The 15,351-nt window shown below is 36.1% G+C and overlaps 1 protein-coding gene across 21 annotated transcripts in view; it reads right to left on the bottom strand.

Moving 5' to 3' along the window:
* Positions 1 to 295: 295 nt before the first annotated feature.
* The window catches only part of LOC131688755 (plasma membrane calcium-transporting ATPase 1), a 163,631-nt gene continuing 148,575 nt past the window's right edge, over positions 296 to 15,351 (bottom strand). For all 21 annotated transcript variants that reach the window (XM_058973247.1, XM_058973257.1, XM_058973262.1 and 18 more), the window contains one exon: positions 296 to 9,438. In XM_058973247.1, the coding sequence (XP_058829230.1) occupies positions 9,401 to 9,438 (38 nt within the window). In that variant the 3' untranslated portion in view covers positions 296 to 9,400. The remainder of the gene's footprint in view (positions 9,439 to 15,351) is intronic.

Below are 15,351 nucleotides of genomic sequence, written 5' to 3'. Positions count from 1 at the left end.
TTGCTCTACATAAAAGAAGAAAATCAAGAAGTTCCAAACTTCTAGATGCAAAACTTAAAAACTTATCATTTTGGGTAATTTTGACCCAAACCCCTAAAAAAGGTTAATGTTAAATTCAGAAGACAAAAACCAATCCAAGATTTACGATTAACTTTTTTGGCGATGTTTGTACGTCAATAGAATATCAGGGATACTGTTTTTTTAGATAGTAGTAGCAAAATTCTTCAAAACTTCTGATCGCCCATGACAGAGCAGCACCCAACGCGACCGGCAATAAAGTTACAACACAGTAAAATAACTCCACAGATAGACGCGCTTTATTTTTTTTTTTGATTTTTTTTGTATTTTTGCTTTTTTCTCTTTTTTATGTAATATATCTATGATTTAATTCAATAATTAATAACAATGTACAATAAAATCAAAATTCTTTTCCTAGTTCGATTTTTCCCTTCTTCTGCTTCTTATCTTTCTGAAGAGTTTTATCCGCTCATGTGGTTTTTATTTTTTCATTTTAAAAGGAAATGAAATTGTTCGAAAACTTTCCAGTTTTTTATTTATTTGTTCTTCGAGAGAAACTCCGCACCATGCTGCTGCTTTTATGCTCCCTCAGGCTACGCAGATTTTTCTTCTTTACTTTTTCGTTTATCTTTTTTATGTTCAATTTTCAACTCTTATGCTTTATGGCTAAATCCTATACAATTTAATTCTCATATCGCGCTTCGAATTATATTTCATTTAATTCTTTTTCACTGAAATAACATTGCAAGAATGAATTTCAAGGCTTTTTTTAGTTACATCATAATTTTAGTTTTTTCTTCATTATTTTCTCATTTTTTGTTAAATTAAAAATAATACTCTTTCTCAGTGTTGTTCTCCTTTCGCTTGCTAGTTCTGCAACTTTCTTGCATTTTTTGCTTTTGTGAAATATTAAACGTTATGATGAGAATCAAGTAAACGATTAATAGAAAATAAAACTTTTTTGTTCTCATTTGTTTGTAACAACTATTTAAAATAAATAACATTTGTTTTTTTTTTCTTCTTCTTTTTACACACTAAGGTAGGTCACTATTTTTAAGTATTAACTCGAACTTAATTTAACGTTTTCTTTTGGTTGTTTGTTTGGGATTTTTGTCTTCCAGACAGGAGGATTTCAAGGTTCAAATGAATGAGGCGAATGGGCGTGGATAGAAGAGAGGAGAAGGATGGAGATCAGTTTGCTTTATTCCTTTGTCGTTTGTTACGCTACGTTGCGATTCGAAACAATGGGTGATTCGATGATGAAGACCATGTTCTGCTGTACATTTCAAAGAGATAGAAAAAGGAACCTAGTAGGCGTTTGGTTATCCGCTGTGATGGTCTCTATGTATGTATGGGTTAGTTTTATTGCGCGCTAACGGTGGGCTTGCTTTCTGCTGGGGCGTATCTTGTTGCGACTAGTGTGAGGGGGGTGATGTCGCGTCCACGCCGTTGTTCGGTTGTTGCTTCTGGATTTTTGCTTCGTGTTTGGTTTCCTCTCTCTCTTTCTCCTTTTCTTCCTATGTGGGGGAATATCTTTCTGAACACATATATGGTTTTGCAGTGATTAAAATCGTGTTGTTTTGATGTTGTGATAAGATTTCAAGAAGCGTATCCCTTTTATTGTGCGTAATTATAACAGTTGGTATAATACACAGTACAAAAGGACAGAAGCTGTTGTTTTCCTCACTCTTACCTGTTCCTTGCTTCTATTCATCAAATGCTTTATTTGAGTCCTTCGGTTGCTGGTTTTTCCTTGCAGAATCTAGAAACCCACCGGGCGCAAACTAATTAAAAGTATGTGAAATGTAAACACGGTTAAAAGTGGCATTTAATATAAATCTCTTACTTTTAAATATCAACAAAAACAATAAATGGCAACATATTCCATAATGGCGAATCGAGTAAGTTCTGCTAGACTATCTTTTACTGATCTTCTTCATCTTCATGACAATCGCGCTATCATATTATATGAGAAATCTACAGAGATTACGTTTTAAGTTTGTCTCCTCAGTGAAGAAAGGGATTGTGAGATAGTGAGGATAGGAAAGGATCACATTAAATGCAAACAAGACTAGTCACAGCACCATCGCATTAGCCTTGACTCAGTTCGGGTATGGGTGTGATAATAGAATTCATTCTCCGTCAGCTGTTCGGACCGGTCGGGGCAATCACCCCGTTAGCCTAGGCTACTTTGATGCTGAGGGTTCTAACGGATGTTGCGGTGCTGATGAATAGTTGGAATCAAAAACAAAACAACAAAAGGGAACTTCAGCACCTGGTCTGATCTCAGTTCGGTTGCAATTAGTTTTGTTTATATTTTTTTTTCAAGTCAGTTCACTTGATTATTTCATAGTAAAAACTACTACACGGTCTATTCAATTTTCTACTGTTTTCTTGCTTGGTTTACCCGCGAATTTTATTTTTTTTCCTAACAAACGTTCGTTTTTCTTTTGGCTAATATTCAGTAAAACGTTCAAATTCAAAGCAAGAAATCGGGGTTCACGGATTCGAACTTAAACTAAATCACTAAGGGTTTCGATAGACGCTAATATGCTGAAGGAGGCAAATTTCCTGTGTAGATGCTATTTTTTTGCTTAATGTCTTATCTAGTCTGTGAACAACTGCTAACAAACTGATGTGTGTTTTCATGAGTTCGAAGTGTCATTTTTATATGAATTAGGTTTTTCTTAATCGAGTTATTTCATCTTAGGTGACGTAAGTATTACACACACATATGTTGAAGAAATTTTCGAGTTTTTTTGTTGGTTCCTATAGAAATATAAATGTTCATAAATGTGTACGAACGGTGTCAAGTTGTTTATCTCTTATGTGTGGGAGATTATTTTGGTGTTACTTCGTATTTCTCATTTTCAAATGTATGTGCACAATAGAATGTGGTTTTGTGTGATTTTCCCTCTCTCTCTCTTTCTTTTTAGAACGCTTTTCGTCTCCTATTAATGATGTTTTTGTTTAAAAATGCTTATTTATTTAGTTATGTTACTAGCCCCCGAATGGTAGGTTACGTTATTTTCTGACACTAACAATAGCTTTTTGGACAACAAAGGATAACTATTGTAAAACAAGTCTAGTTTGGTCAGTTTGTTCTACGAGAGCAACTAAACTGTGGACCAAATAGAAACAAAATTGAATTGTTGACTGAAAAGAACATCAAAGCAAACCGTGTCAACTGAATAACGCTCACTCGTAAACTGTGATGAACTTGTTTCTCATAGAAATGCGGTTGTGCAGTCACGTGCATCGCAGTAAACCATGGAGTAGGGAGTAGAACAAACCCCGTAAATTCAGGGTTGTTTGGTAATAAACGAACGTGAGCATGTCTTCGTTTTCCCCAAAATAGATAAAGCATACAAATGACGAAATAATTATGTATTTTTTCTCTGTATGTTGCACATCAAAGGTCTGAGTGCGGTCCTAAGAATCAGGGACTATGGCGCGGTAGCGGAAATGAGAAAAAGAGAGCATCCCTATCACAGATCTGTATAGTAGAAACTTTATTTTAAGATTGAAAACAGTAGCTAATAAGTACACTGATGATTCCGCTGCCGTGACCAACTGCGACCTTCGAATGATCCCTCCGGCAGTATGATTCTCAAGTTTCAAAAAAGGATGGGGTGAATTAAACCTTAGATCGCGGGATGTAGTAATAGGGAACTGAACTGCATGAGTGACTACTCTCATCATCTACCGTTGCTCGCTATCCCTTGGAAACACTTCTCTTCACTTAGGTATGAAATTTTCCTCTAAAGGGTTTAATTTTTATCATATTATATCACCGTCTCTATACACATACTGTTCATCACCAGACGTTTCTTCGTTCTACTTTTTTTTACATTTCCTTGATTATTGAATTATTTTACTGACTTTATTAGACTAGATTTCAACGGTATTTTTTTTCTTCGTGGTATTTTTGCGCTTAAATCAACAATATTTTTCTTATTACATTTTTCTAACGTAAAACTGGCTTCAGTTTTTTTTTATCGGCGATTTTCCAATGAACGCATCATTTATTCTCTACATTTTTAGGTTTCATTACGTTTTTGTTGTTGTTGATTTGGTTTATCATTGGGTTCGTTTAACCTTAAGTTCAATTTTATTTGCAATACCTCGAATGAATGGGCTTGCGTCGACTTGAACTTCTTCGAAGTTTTCTTTTGAAAAATGTATTTTCCTCCTTCTGATAATTGTTTTTAACAGTAAAAATACCTTGTTTTAATTTTAAGTTCTCCTGGATGTAAAAATGTGTTTTATTGCGTAAATATCTCGACCATCGTGATTATTTGTAGTTGTTTTTATTTAAATACACCGTTTTTATTTTCATTATATTACAAGAAAACGATTCTGCAGCACCATCTGCTATTTTGTCTGCTGTTGGTTTGCTTTAGTATTTGGTCATATTTGTAGGTTAGTTCTAGCCTTTAAATTTACACGTTTGCCAGGGGGTTTTATTTTTTCATCTGCACGATCTTATTTTGTCGAGTTTACTTTCATTAGGGGGAAGCAATCTCAACACATGCTACTGCTTTGACGATAACAAACAAATGATTCCGGATCGCGATCAACAGATTTGGTTAGATTGGTTGAATAACACAGGATATAGCACCGATTTGCCAATGAAACAAAGAAATGTCCAACATGTTTTTGCATTTTACTGGTTTCAAATTGATATTGTATTCTATGATCATAAATTCGCCTACTGTAAGCACTATCTCAGGAATCTTCACAACGAATACTAACTGACAATGAAATCCATAAGTGTCGCTATTTGATACTAGGGGACGATTTCGGAATGTTTTCGAATTGATGTGAAAACAACAAGAGGTAAAAGCTATCGCACCACTCACACATGCTCAAACATTGATGCAATAAGATGAGTATTGCTTCAGATACGAAATTTACTTACTATTTCTGCAGTTACTTTGTATTCATAAAAGAAAATCTAAATTTTTCCATTTCTTTTTAGTAGACGATTGCCTCGATCGAAGCATGCCGATTTTTAGAACGTATTTTAAGCTACACCAATTGACAAAGCTCTCCATTTAGGCCTAAGCGGACAAGCATTCCGAACAATTTGTGTTACCATGGCGACTCATGTTTGCCACCAATTGGTAATCAAAATAAAAAAAACCAACGCAGTGTTTCTGACAGATCTCTAACCATTTTCACGCGGAGCATTCGTCTTCAATGAAGTATTTATAATATGTTTTGGAGGGACGATGTCCCAGATGTCGCATGAAACAGCTGCACTGAATACAATTTTAATGCAGTGTATTAGGTAATCGATGGAAAGTAGACTCGAGATAGTGCTTACAATTTCAATTCTTATCAGATTGTACATTTAGAAAGACAATTTCCGATCGAAATTTGTTCTGTTTGCTTTTCCGTTTCGAGTTGATTTACAAATAATCAACTTACAATGTTTTTTGATCGGAGAGGTTTTAACTACATGCTTAACTGTATCTTTACATTTAACCTGGTGTACAGTTTTTTTTATTGATTAGTGATTTACAGCACTACTTCGCACCAGCTTGCGAAAAGATCCATAATTTCCGAGATGCTGCATAACGATCCACATTACATAACGATCCAGCCGCACGTCTTTGTCCACTCGCTTGTCTTGGAAGATAATACAGTAGTCCGCAAAGCAATCTTTTAATCGTTGTCATAGAAGTGTATCGCAACAACTAATCAAAGTAGTCTCTGTATCTTTGTTGATTTTTTTTTGAAAATATTGAATGTTGTGGCCTCTCTAGCATGCTGTTTTGTCACTTTCCAGTACCTCCACTGTTTTTTTTTCGCATACCAGGATCTTAGGAAGGGAAAGCTTTGCTGTCATCCATGAATGACAGTATTGGGCACATATAGAACACGGTTGCTTTGAAATGATCTAGTCTTCATTGTAGCAACCACATTCGCAAGTCCACAGTGCAATAACAAGTAAAGGGGATGAAGGTTAGGAAGGAACATTGAAGCGTTCTGAAGTTGCACAGTTATAACCACATCATTTTGAATTTGACTTGTCTGTGTTATTTTTTTTTCAGATTTGAATCAGTTGATAACGGGAATAAATTTTCTCGTATTATTCATCATAAAATTTTAACTAATTGAAATAATTAATCCGTGAACACGAACTCACAAACGAAGCAACACTCAAACAACAGCGGCTTACTAGATTGAACTGAGAATGATTCGAAAATCAAGGCAGAAAAAAGTAGTTTTTTAACACCGTATACTAAATGTTTACGAAGGATTGCTTTAGTGTGTAATTCAGAAATGTGTTACAGTTACTGCTGATTGATTTTCATGAAGATTTGGTTCTTTCGCTTCGCTTTAGAGTTACGCAGTTTAACCATAATGAAAGATTACATTGTTTATGGATGCGCAACTGTGCATGCCATTAAACAATCGATCAGAAAATAGTTTGAATAAAATCCTTGTGAAAGAATCGTCGATTTGTTTCCACTATATTATAAAGAACTGCAATTTACTTTAAAATCTACACTTGTGCCGGATTACACAGATACTGACTGATACTAGCACTGATCAAAACCACAATTCGTAGTCGAAATACGTATTTGTAAAAGTAAATGTGTATTTTAAGGTGCAAATGCAAATGTATCTTAGTAATATTATCCAAATGAAGATTTTAAATAATGCATTTTTTTCTCAAAGTTATAATTTATGTCATTCCACTAAGTCACTCAAAAAATAGTCGAACAAATTATACAAAACAGTGTGACTCTCGCTTCCACGAAAGTTTCTTTTCATATTTTATTCACCGGCTTCTGTTTGTGTCCCATGGGCTCTAGCGTTCATATCCGAAAACATAAGCAGGCGTAGATCTTTCACCCACCTGAAATTGTGCATCATCGGTGGTGAAGTGAGGATATAACCCCAGGTTAATAAACCAGCGTTGCTCAGCAACGCTGGTGTTTGGTTTGTTGGCTAGTTTCGGTCATTTTTTTTTCTATCCGTCGTCACCACATCCAAATTTGCCGTCACGTGAAAGAGAAGGTTCACGTTCGTGTTTGTTTTGCTTCAACTTTAGGGTAAGCTGTCTTTTGATATTTGCTAATTGCTCATATATTTATATTTTTTTTTGGATTTCTTGTTTGTTTGAATGCAAGGTGCTTCACCTCTACTAGGTCGATTCAAGACTTTGTCGCTTTTCAATCGTTCTTAACTATAAGGCAGAAAAACAGTGCTTTTTTTCTCGACACTATATACGATATATGATGATTTTGTCAAAAGAAAATGGAAGGAAAATCAATGTGGCTTACGATAATTAAATAACTTTTCATAATGTTTTTATCTTGTAAGATAACTAAAACTACTGAAAGGAAAGAAACAAAATCAGAAATACAGTTTGTAAAAATACTAATTCACCCTGTCACAATTCCAAGATTTACATAATATATTTGACAAAATTTTTCATTAGTCTGACTGCTTATTTATGCACTAGATTATCATATTAATCACGAAAAGACTTTATTTCAAAACAAAAACATATTCACCCAAATATATCTATGTAGCGTACATAAACAAGTTACTGTCATTTTATCTAATTAACCTTATAATTTAATACCCGTCAATAATAGGGCATTTCAAGGAAATCAATTTTCGAGATATCCCAATTTTTCAAGATTTGCGAGAGTTGTGCATAAAGTCAAAAACTTGAGCTCATCCTTACCAACTTATTTCAGTTTTGAATGACTGTTGAAGAAACAAAATAGTGGTTTATCAGTTCCTAAGTTGGAATAAATAAAAAAAACTTTTTAAGACTGATTATCAAATGAAAATGAAGAGTATGAAAAAATTCAGAAGAACTTAAGACCTACAGTGAAATACGAGAGAAATTTGTTCTTTCGACGAAATGTGTTTCCAAATAACTTATTATCCGTTCTACTTGCATATAGGATAACCAATTCGGAATTGTGCGCCGTGTTAAATGAATATCAAGCTTATCCTCTTCTTGGCTAGCCAACTAAGAGGAAATGATAAGCACCTAATTTGCTTCGTCTTATTCAATATAGTGTTAAAAATATCTTTGCACTTTTAATCTTTGGCCAACCTAATTTTATGAAATTTGGCTACCTATCCAATGTAAATGTTGCCCTAATTTTATGTCCAAGTTTACACCGAATAAAATAATAACCCTTTGTTTATGTACGCTAAAATTTAGATGGGTATATCAGAGTAAACATACCGTATTGCATCTTTTCCAAACATCTCATACAAGAGAAAACATACTAATTTGCTAATTTATGGCATAAATTTGCACTGATGAACAATTCTGTCAAAAATATCAAACAAATTCTGAAGCTGCGGCAGGGTAGGGTTAACAGATTCTTTTACATACTGTACCTTTGCAATCTGTTTGCTAAACAAACTTGTAGACTTATCTCGCTCATTTTGTAACACTGTGAGTAATCATATTATACATCGTTCTCATTAAACTATATGATTGAACTATTATCATGTTGTCTCAATAGTTGAATTTCTCCATTTACAAACTAAAAAACAAACGGTGCCCTGAAACTTTCCGAATTACGATTGCAAAGTTCATTATCTGTTTCTTTAGTATATCAAGATTTTAGTTCACTACTACACTGAAAGATCGCGATTTTTCCTTCTACTCCTCCTTTTCAGGCATCAATAATTTTTTTTGTGTAAAATGTGCCAATTTTTAAACGCAATGGATGAAGGTACACCTCGTGATTGTTTTGTTCTCTTGTTCGTGGAAGGGCGAGTGTGGATTCTCATAAGTAAACTTTTAAATTCTTAATTTACCAATAGCTTATTTGGTTTGTTCGTCAAACATAATACTCATTTTTCGCGTGTCGTACTATTTTTAATATTATCGCTAAACCATTAAACTCGATTAAGGGTTTTATTTTGTTTCTTCTTACATACTTAATTCGACTTTTCCAGCTAATCACAGCAAGCTGTGACCGATTTGATTTCCTTTTGTTTTACCCATTTGTTCCATGCGCTACTCGGTTTCGAACTGTCTCTCTATCTCTCTCTGGCATATCAATTTGTTCCTTGGTTCTTTTTTGACCCTAGGTGGCCTACTTTGTTTTTTAGAAAAGCCCTACAGTTTCTTCATACAGCTTCAAGGATTATTCTATCGAACGAAATGCATGCTGTTTCTGCGCTTTATTTCTCTCGGTTTCGGTCGACTTTTCCATGTTCAGCACGTCGATTGCGCTCGTGTTATCATTTTTCCTTACTCTCTCTCTCTCCCTCTCGTCCTAACTGACTGTGTCTACTCTAGCTAGAAGTATTGCTCTCTAAACCACATTAGAAAGAAAGTAATGAACCGCGCGAGATCTTTCCTTCTTCAATCGTATATCAAAGGAATTTATACTGTTGTCGATTTTGTCCAAACCGCGAATTTCTCTGTAAGAAATTAAAGAAAGTAAATTTAAAAATTTTAGAATATGAGATAGAGATAGTAGAATTGTTTTTGTGTTGTTAAACTTACAGTTTTGAAACAAAAATAGAAAGAAAAAACACAACTGGTAATTTTTTGCTTTACAAAAATAGCATGCAAATTTCTTACAACAATTTTTTACTAGCTCTATTTACATACGCATTTAAATTGAGAACAATGTTGAGAGTTTTCTTTACTGGATCCACATATTGTAAACCACTCCACAGACAGTCGCTAAAAGTTTAGTACAAACACACACATTCACACAGGGCAGTGGAAGAAAGATGGTGTTGGCATCTACTAAACTACTAAACGATCCAGATGCGCTAATAGAAGAAGCAAATTTTAAACCAACCCTTGCAATTCCCGTGGTCTGCTATTGCAAATGTGAACCACTTGAGACTCGGTACAGCCACACAGTAGCATGCATTCGGATCATCGAAGAAGGCCGCGTGAGAAAGTGTGCCAGTATGACGACAGCAGCCATACGGTGTCAATTTCAAAAGAGAACGGAAACACGTGGTGTTACCGTATCGCATGCTACAATCACACTTAATCGTTCTCTAAGTCTACCACTTGACTTTCTTTTTGCTGTGTCTAATTTCTTGGCTTGGTTCCGCTTTGCATGAATCATAATTACGTTTTATATGGTACCGTGTTGTATGGCTTGTTCTTTACGCCTGATAACACAGCGTAGTGCCTTTTGAGAGAAGACTAAAAGCAGGCCTTGATTTTTCTGCAACCATAGCAGGCTGTTTTGAAAAGGAATAAAATGTATTTTCGTAGTCTGCAGATTTTTGCCTTTGTGTAGAACAGAGCATTTCAATGTCTTTGCTTTTTTCCCGAAACGCAAAAGTTTTCCGAAGAATGTTGCGTAAAACAACGGACCTGGTTTAGATACTATGTTGGTATGTTATTTTGATTAGAGATTAAATAACACACTTGCTTCACCATATCATCCAAAAGTAGTCGGGAAAGTTTGGCAATGCTCAATCTTTTAATCACATCTTTCAAAGCAATATTAAACAGTAGACAACAAGGTTGCCGAAGCTTCAATGATCTGACACCTATATCATTAATACATTATAAATTTACTCGAGGAGAAGAGCATTATATAAGGCAAAATTATAGTGATCAAAGATCATCAAACGTCTCTATCGTCTTGAAATCACTAACCGATTTTTTATTTTGTCAGCTACGAGTTTTCGTTTTAATTGTTAAATTGTAGGAAGAGGGAAACAGTCTGCTCATAAGTAACTACTGTTATCTGGGCGTAAAATCAACTACTGTCGATAGAGTTGACCGCATTGTCGCAACTCTCTGTCGGATGCATTCAATGATACTACACGATTCAACTCATTAATATTCATATCACATGACAATTAGCAGTATATCGTTACTCACGATATATCTAAGGACAACGAGCCTGCAATACATTGACTCCCTCGATAACCCAAGCGAAATCGACCAGACCAGAGGTTTGATACTATTCTCAAACATGTCTTGAAAAATATTAGACCCATCAGCTTAAGCACTTTTTCTTTAAAAGATTTGGAACAGAGTTTCCATATCAGAAATGTGAGCTTAGTTGAACATCCGCTTCATAAAATTGCATATCAGCAAGCAATATCCACCTTCTTCACAATGTTTTTTACAACATCAAAAGGCCCTCATCGCACAAGTAATCTAGATTGGGTTTTCGTCCTAATAATTGCTTTTGAAAATATGTCCTTTCAGTCCATTTTGAAGAAAAAACGCGGTCATGCGGTGCTTGCATGTATTTCGGGCTTGCTTAACGCAATGCTTAGCAACCGCATTCTTTCCTCATCCCTGAGACAGACAGAGAAGTTCAGTAGCTGTGGTTGTGGTACTCAATATGGCATTTTGTCACCTTTGTTAGGAAACCTGGTTGATGACAACTTGTTCAGTCTGTTGATCTTGTTACAAGTCATACACGACTGTGGTCGCATGGGATGAGGACTGTCAAATGGTTTGATAACATAGTACTCACAAGTTTCCTATCTAATGCCTCCACGTGAGTGAATTGATGACATTTGGTCGTTAGACCGGCGTCGGCTGAGCGCCATCAGCCTTCTGCTGTGACCAAACCACGCATGGAGCCACTAGGGCACTAGGACGAGCCCCAGTGTAATTTTGACCTTACCCTGTCAAGCGGAGCTCTGACATGATTGACTCTTTCCCTAGCTATTCGTGGGAACAAAACGGAAAACACTAAGAACACCGTAAACATTAGTTTGCGAAGATTGAGGCGATGGAGGTGGGAGAGGAGAAGAAAGCCGCGGAAAGCAAACTTGGAGAGCTGCTGAATAGTGGCTTGTTGGAGGATGTTGTGTCCTGCACTTCGTCAATTCTTAGCTCTCCAGATAGAGACAAGGATCGGATAGGGACCAAGGAGGGCACAGACCAGTCGAGTGGAGCAACAGGTGGGACGAACGACTCCGCGAATAAAACAAGCTACGATCAAGACGCTTCATCAGAAGCCGTTGAACCATCGTAGATTCCAAAACGGTCGCTGCATATCATATTTCGGAAGAATGCGCCTGTTGAATGATGCCCGGGTCTTTATTTAACGTGGAAGCTCTGAGCAAGCATTGAATTAAAAGGCTCCTTGTACCTTGAACCTTCTGATCATAAATTTATGTTTTCGATCATCTTAATGTCAGCTTCAAGGTGGTCGCTAACGGCAATCTCGTGGGTGGTCCAACGTAGTACACTTCACGACGGACTTCTGATCATAGCAAGCCTGCAGAAATGGTAACGACTGCATCGCTGGCAGTCCGTCTCACGAGGTATACCAAGGGGTGAGTCGCTTAGCACAAATCGAATTGTGCTCACAAACAAACAGCGTGGTAGCTTGTGCCGCAATGTGCCACGATGTGCCACGCTGTGCCATGGTGTTCAGTAAAACAAAAGCAATGGTTTTCTATGATTATTCAACTACAATTTGTTGACAGTTTTTGAGTTGTCAAAAGTGTGCCTCATTGTTCCACACATTGTGGTAACGAGTGAAATGATCGTATATTACTGTGAATCGTAATCTTATATCGTGTTATGGTAGATGATACAGTGTGTATAGCACATTGTTCTAAGCGACTCACCCCTTGAGGTATACACAAAAGCACTCTACCGTACACGGAAAAAAATCATGAACAAAAGATCATGATTTCGTGAACTGAACGATTTACGAAAATTGTGATCAAATTCCTGAAATTGTGAATAATAAAACTCGTATTCATGAAACTATTTGTGCTCCTAAAAACACTCCGAATATATACATGGCGTTACATTTGAATTTTTGGGTGGGTTACTGTTGTTGTTCCCTAGATATGTTTAGTTTTTGTTATGATTTTTGTTCATAATTTGGGAATAAACAACCGACAGTCAAACGATGTTCATGATTTCAGGAATTCATTCGCGATTTTCGTGATTTCATTACGTTACCGTACTATTTTATTCATGAGTTTACTATCAGATTTTTTGTCAGACTGGCGGTATACACGTTCATGCTTTCAGGACCATAGTCGCGCATTTCGTAATTTCTATTCACGTTATCGTCATATTTTAGTCAAGAGTAGAGTAATTCATGTTCATGATCTGAGGATCTTAGTCACGATTTTAGACATTTTAATCACGAGTAATGTGATTTATGTTCATGATTTCAGGAACTTTGTCATGATTTTCGTAGTTTCTATTTACGTTGTCGTGATACATTAGTCACGAGTAGGGATTTATGTTTTTTTATGTTCTTGATTTCAGGATCTTAGTTACGATTTTTGACATTTTTGTCACGAATAGTGTGGTTTATGTTCATGATTTCAAGATCTTGGTCACAAATTTCGTAATTTCTGTTCACGTTATCCTGACATTTTATTATAGAGCTTGCTTTTCAATTTGACAGGATGCGTAATGCGACTCATGTTCAAGATATCAGCAGTTTTATTCAGTGAACTATATCACCAACTCGATTTGTGGTGCTCAACGCAGTTTTTGTTTTCTGTGAACTATTTCACGAGCATAAATGGTAAGTCGTGACTATTATATGAGGATTCACGAACCGGTTCACGAATATGTGAAAAATATTGTATAATTTTGTGATTTATTTCACGGGCACGCATGGTCCGTCGTGACTATTATACTATGAATCATGAACCAGTTCACGAATACATGAAAAATATTGCATGATTTTGTGAATTATTTCACGAGCACGGATATTGGATCGTAACTAATATATTAGGAATCATGAATTAGCTCACGAGGATTGAAGAGATTCATGAATAAAATTCCGAGTTTCGTGAACTAGTTCACGAGAAAATATCCAGAATGTTTTGATTTTGTGAACTAATGTCCTTAAATCTATTAACAACATCATGAGTTAACCTTTGGTTTTACATAAAATCGTAGTGACATGACGGAAACCGTGACTGAAGTGCACTAAACAAAAACAAATGTGTCCACTAATGAATGCGTTATGCGGGCGTTACTGAAGGGAAATTGAACATAATTATAAAACACATGATTTTTGTTCATGGTCCTGTTTTCGTAACGTAAAAAGTGATTGTTCCAGAATTGGCACATTATTCACGATTTTGGGAACAATTTTTTTTCGTGTATGCGGCTCACGAAATGATACGCAAGAAGAAGATTGGAAACCCATTGCAGGTGGTGAAGGTGCGTAAACGGTAAAAACCGAATCACATACTTGACCAAAGGGCCACTGGAACGTCAAGTAGCACACAGCCTGCGACTACTCGTCGGTAAAATAAGGGGTGGGGAGGGGGGGGGGTGTGAAGTCTTGGCACAAAAAAACGATGGCCGAAAAACACCAATACAATGAGCAGCATTCGCTTCTTGCCCGGATGGTCACTACCGGACTAGGTGAAAATAACTGGTCAATAACCCGAGCAAACTATTTCCTAGTATCCATACAAAAACTTGGTATTATTTGATTGTTATACCTCATTAAAGTATTAAGCAGGTATTGAAGAAGTATTCTTCAATACCTGCCTTATACCTCGATGAGGTATAATACTTTCTTTTAGTATAAGTTATGTATTCCAGTGATTTTTACAAGCACCAAATCAATACCTTATTGAATACCTCCATACAGTGATTTTTGTGAATAGAAGGTTGGAAAATGTTTTATTATTATTCAGGTATTATAATAACATATAGTAATGTTATCAACTAGTTATTCGCAGAACATGTCCGGGGTATTATTTGTGGTATTTTACCTCTTATGCAGAGCTTATTAACACCATAATGTGGCATTTATCTGTTGGTACGGAATACCTGAATTTAGTATTCCGCAGTTATTTTCTTCTGCTCGGCTCAGGAGCGCCTAGACATGACTCTTATACAGGAGCTGTGGACGAATAAACACAAACGCTTTGGTTTAAATTTCTCAGTTCACAAGTTAGTATATTCTAAAGACCAAGCTACTACAAGAGTTACTTTTCTCCAATTGCAGGTTGCTGTCAACCTTCAAATAAAGGTGGATACACCAATGGCTTGCAGCAAGCAGGAGGTTGTGATAACATCTAGGTACTTCCTTGGCGATTTGGATGCAGTACCACCTCCTGAAAACGATGCCCTCATAATGTACTACAAAAGAATAAACAAGCCTTTCATCACGCACATCACACAATATGGGGTGGAATGGAAATAAATACCAGAGGTGAGTACCTACTAGAATACCTTTCGTCATATGATGTCAACGTATGTAACAAGGGAGTTGACTCCACATTTACAAAGAGGGACTCAACGTGAACCCTGCCCTGGGGTCTTAAACCGAGGTTAGCTTATTGATCCTACACGACTATCGCTAGACCATGATTAACTTATTCTTCCATTGTATGGTG

The sequence above is a fragment of the Topomyia yanbarensis genome, chromosome 3, assembly GCF_030247195.1.
Source record: "Topomyia yanbarensis strain Yona2022 chromosome 3, ASM3024719v1, whole genome shotgun sequence".
In the NCBI taxonomy this organism is placed as follows: Eukaryota; Metazoa; Arthropoda; class Insecta; order Diptera; family Culicidae; genus Topomyia; species Topomyia yanbarensis.
This window is presented reverse-complemented; position numbering and strand designations above follow the sequence as displayed.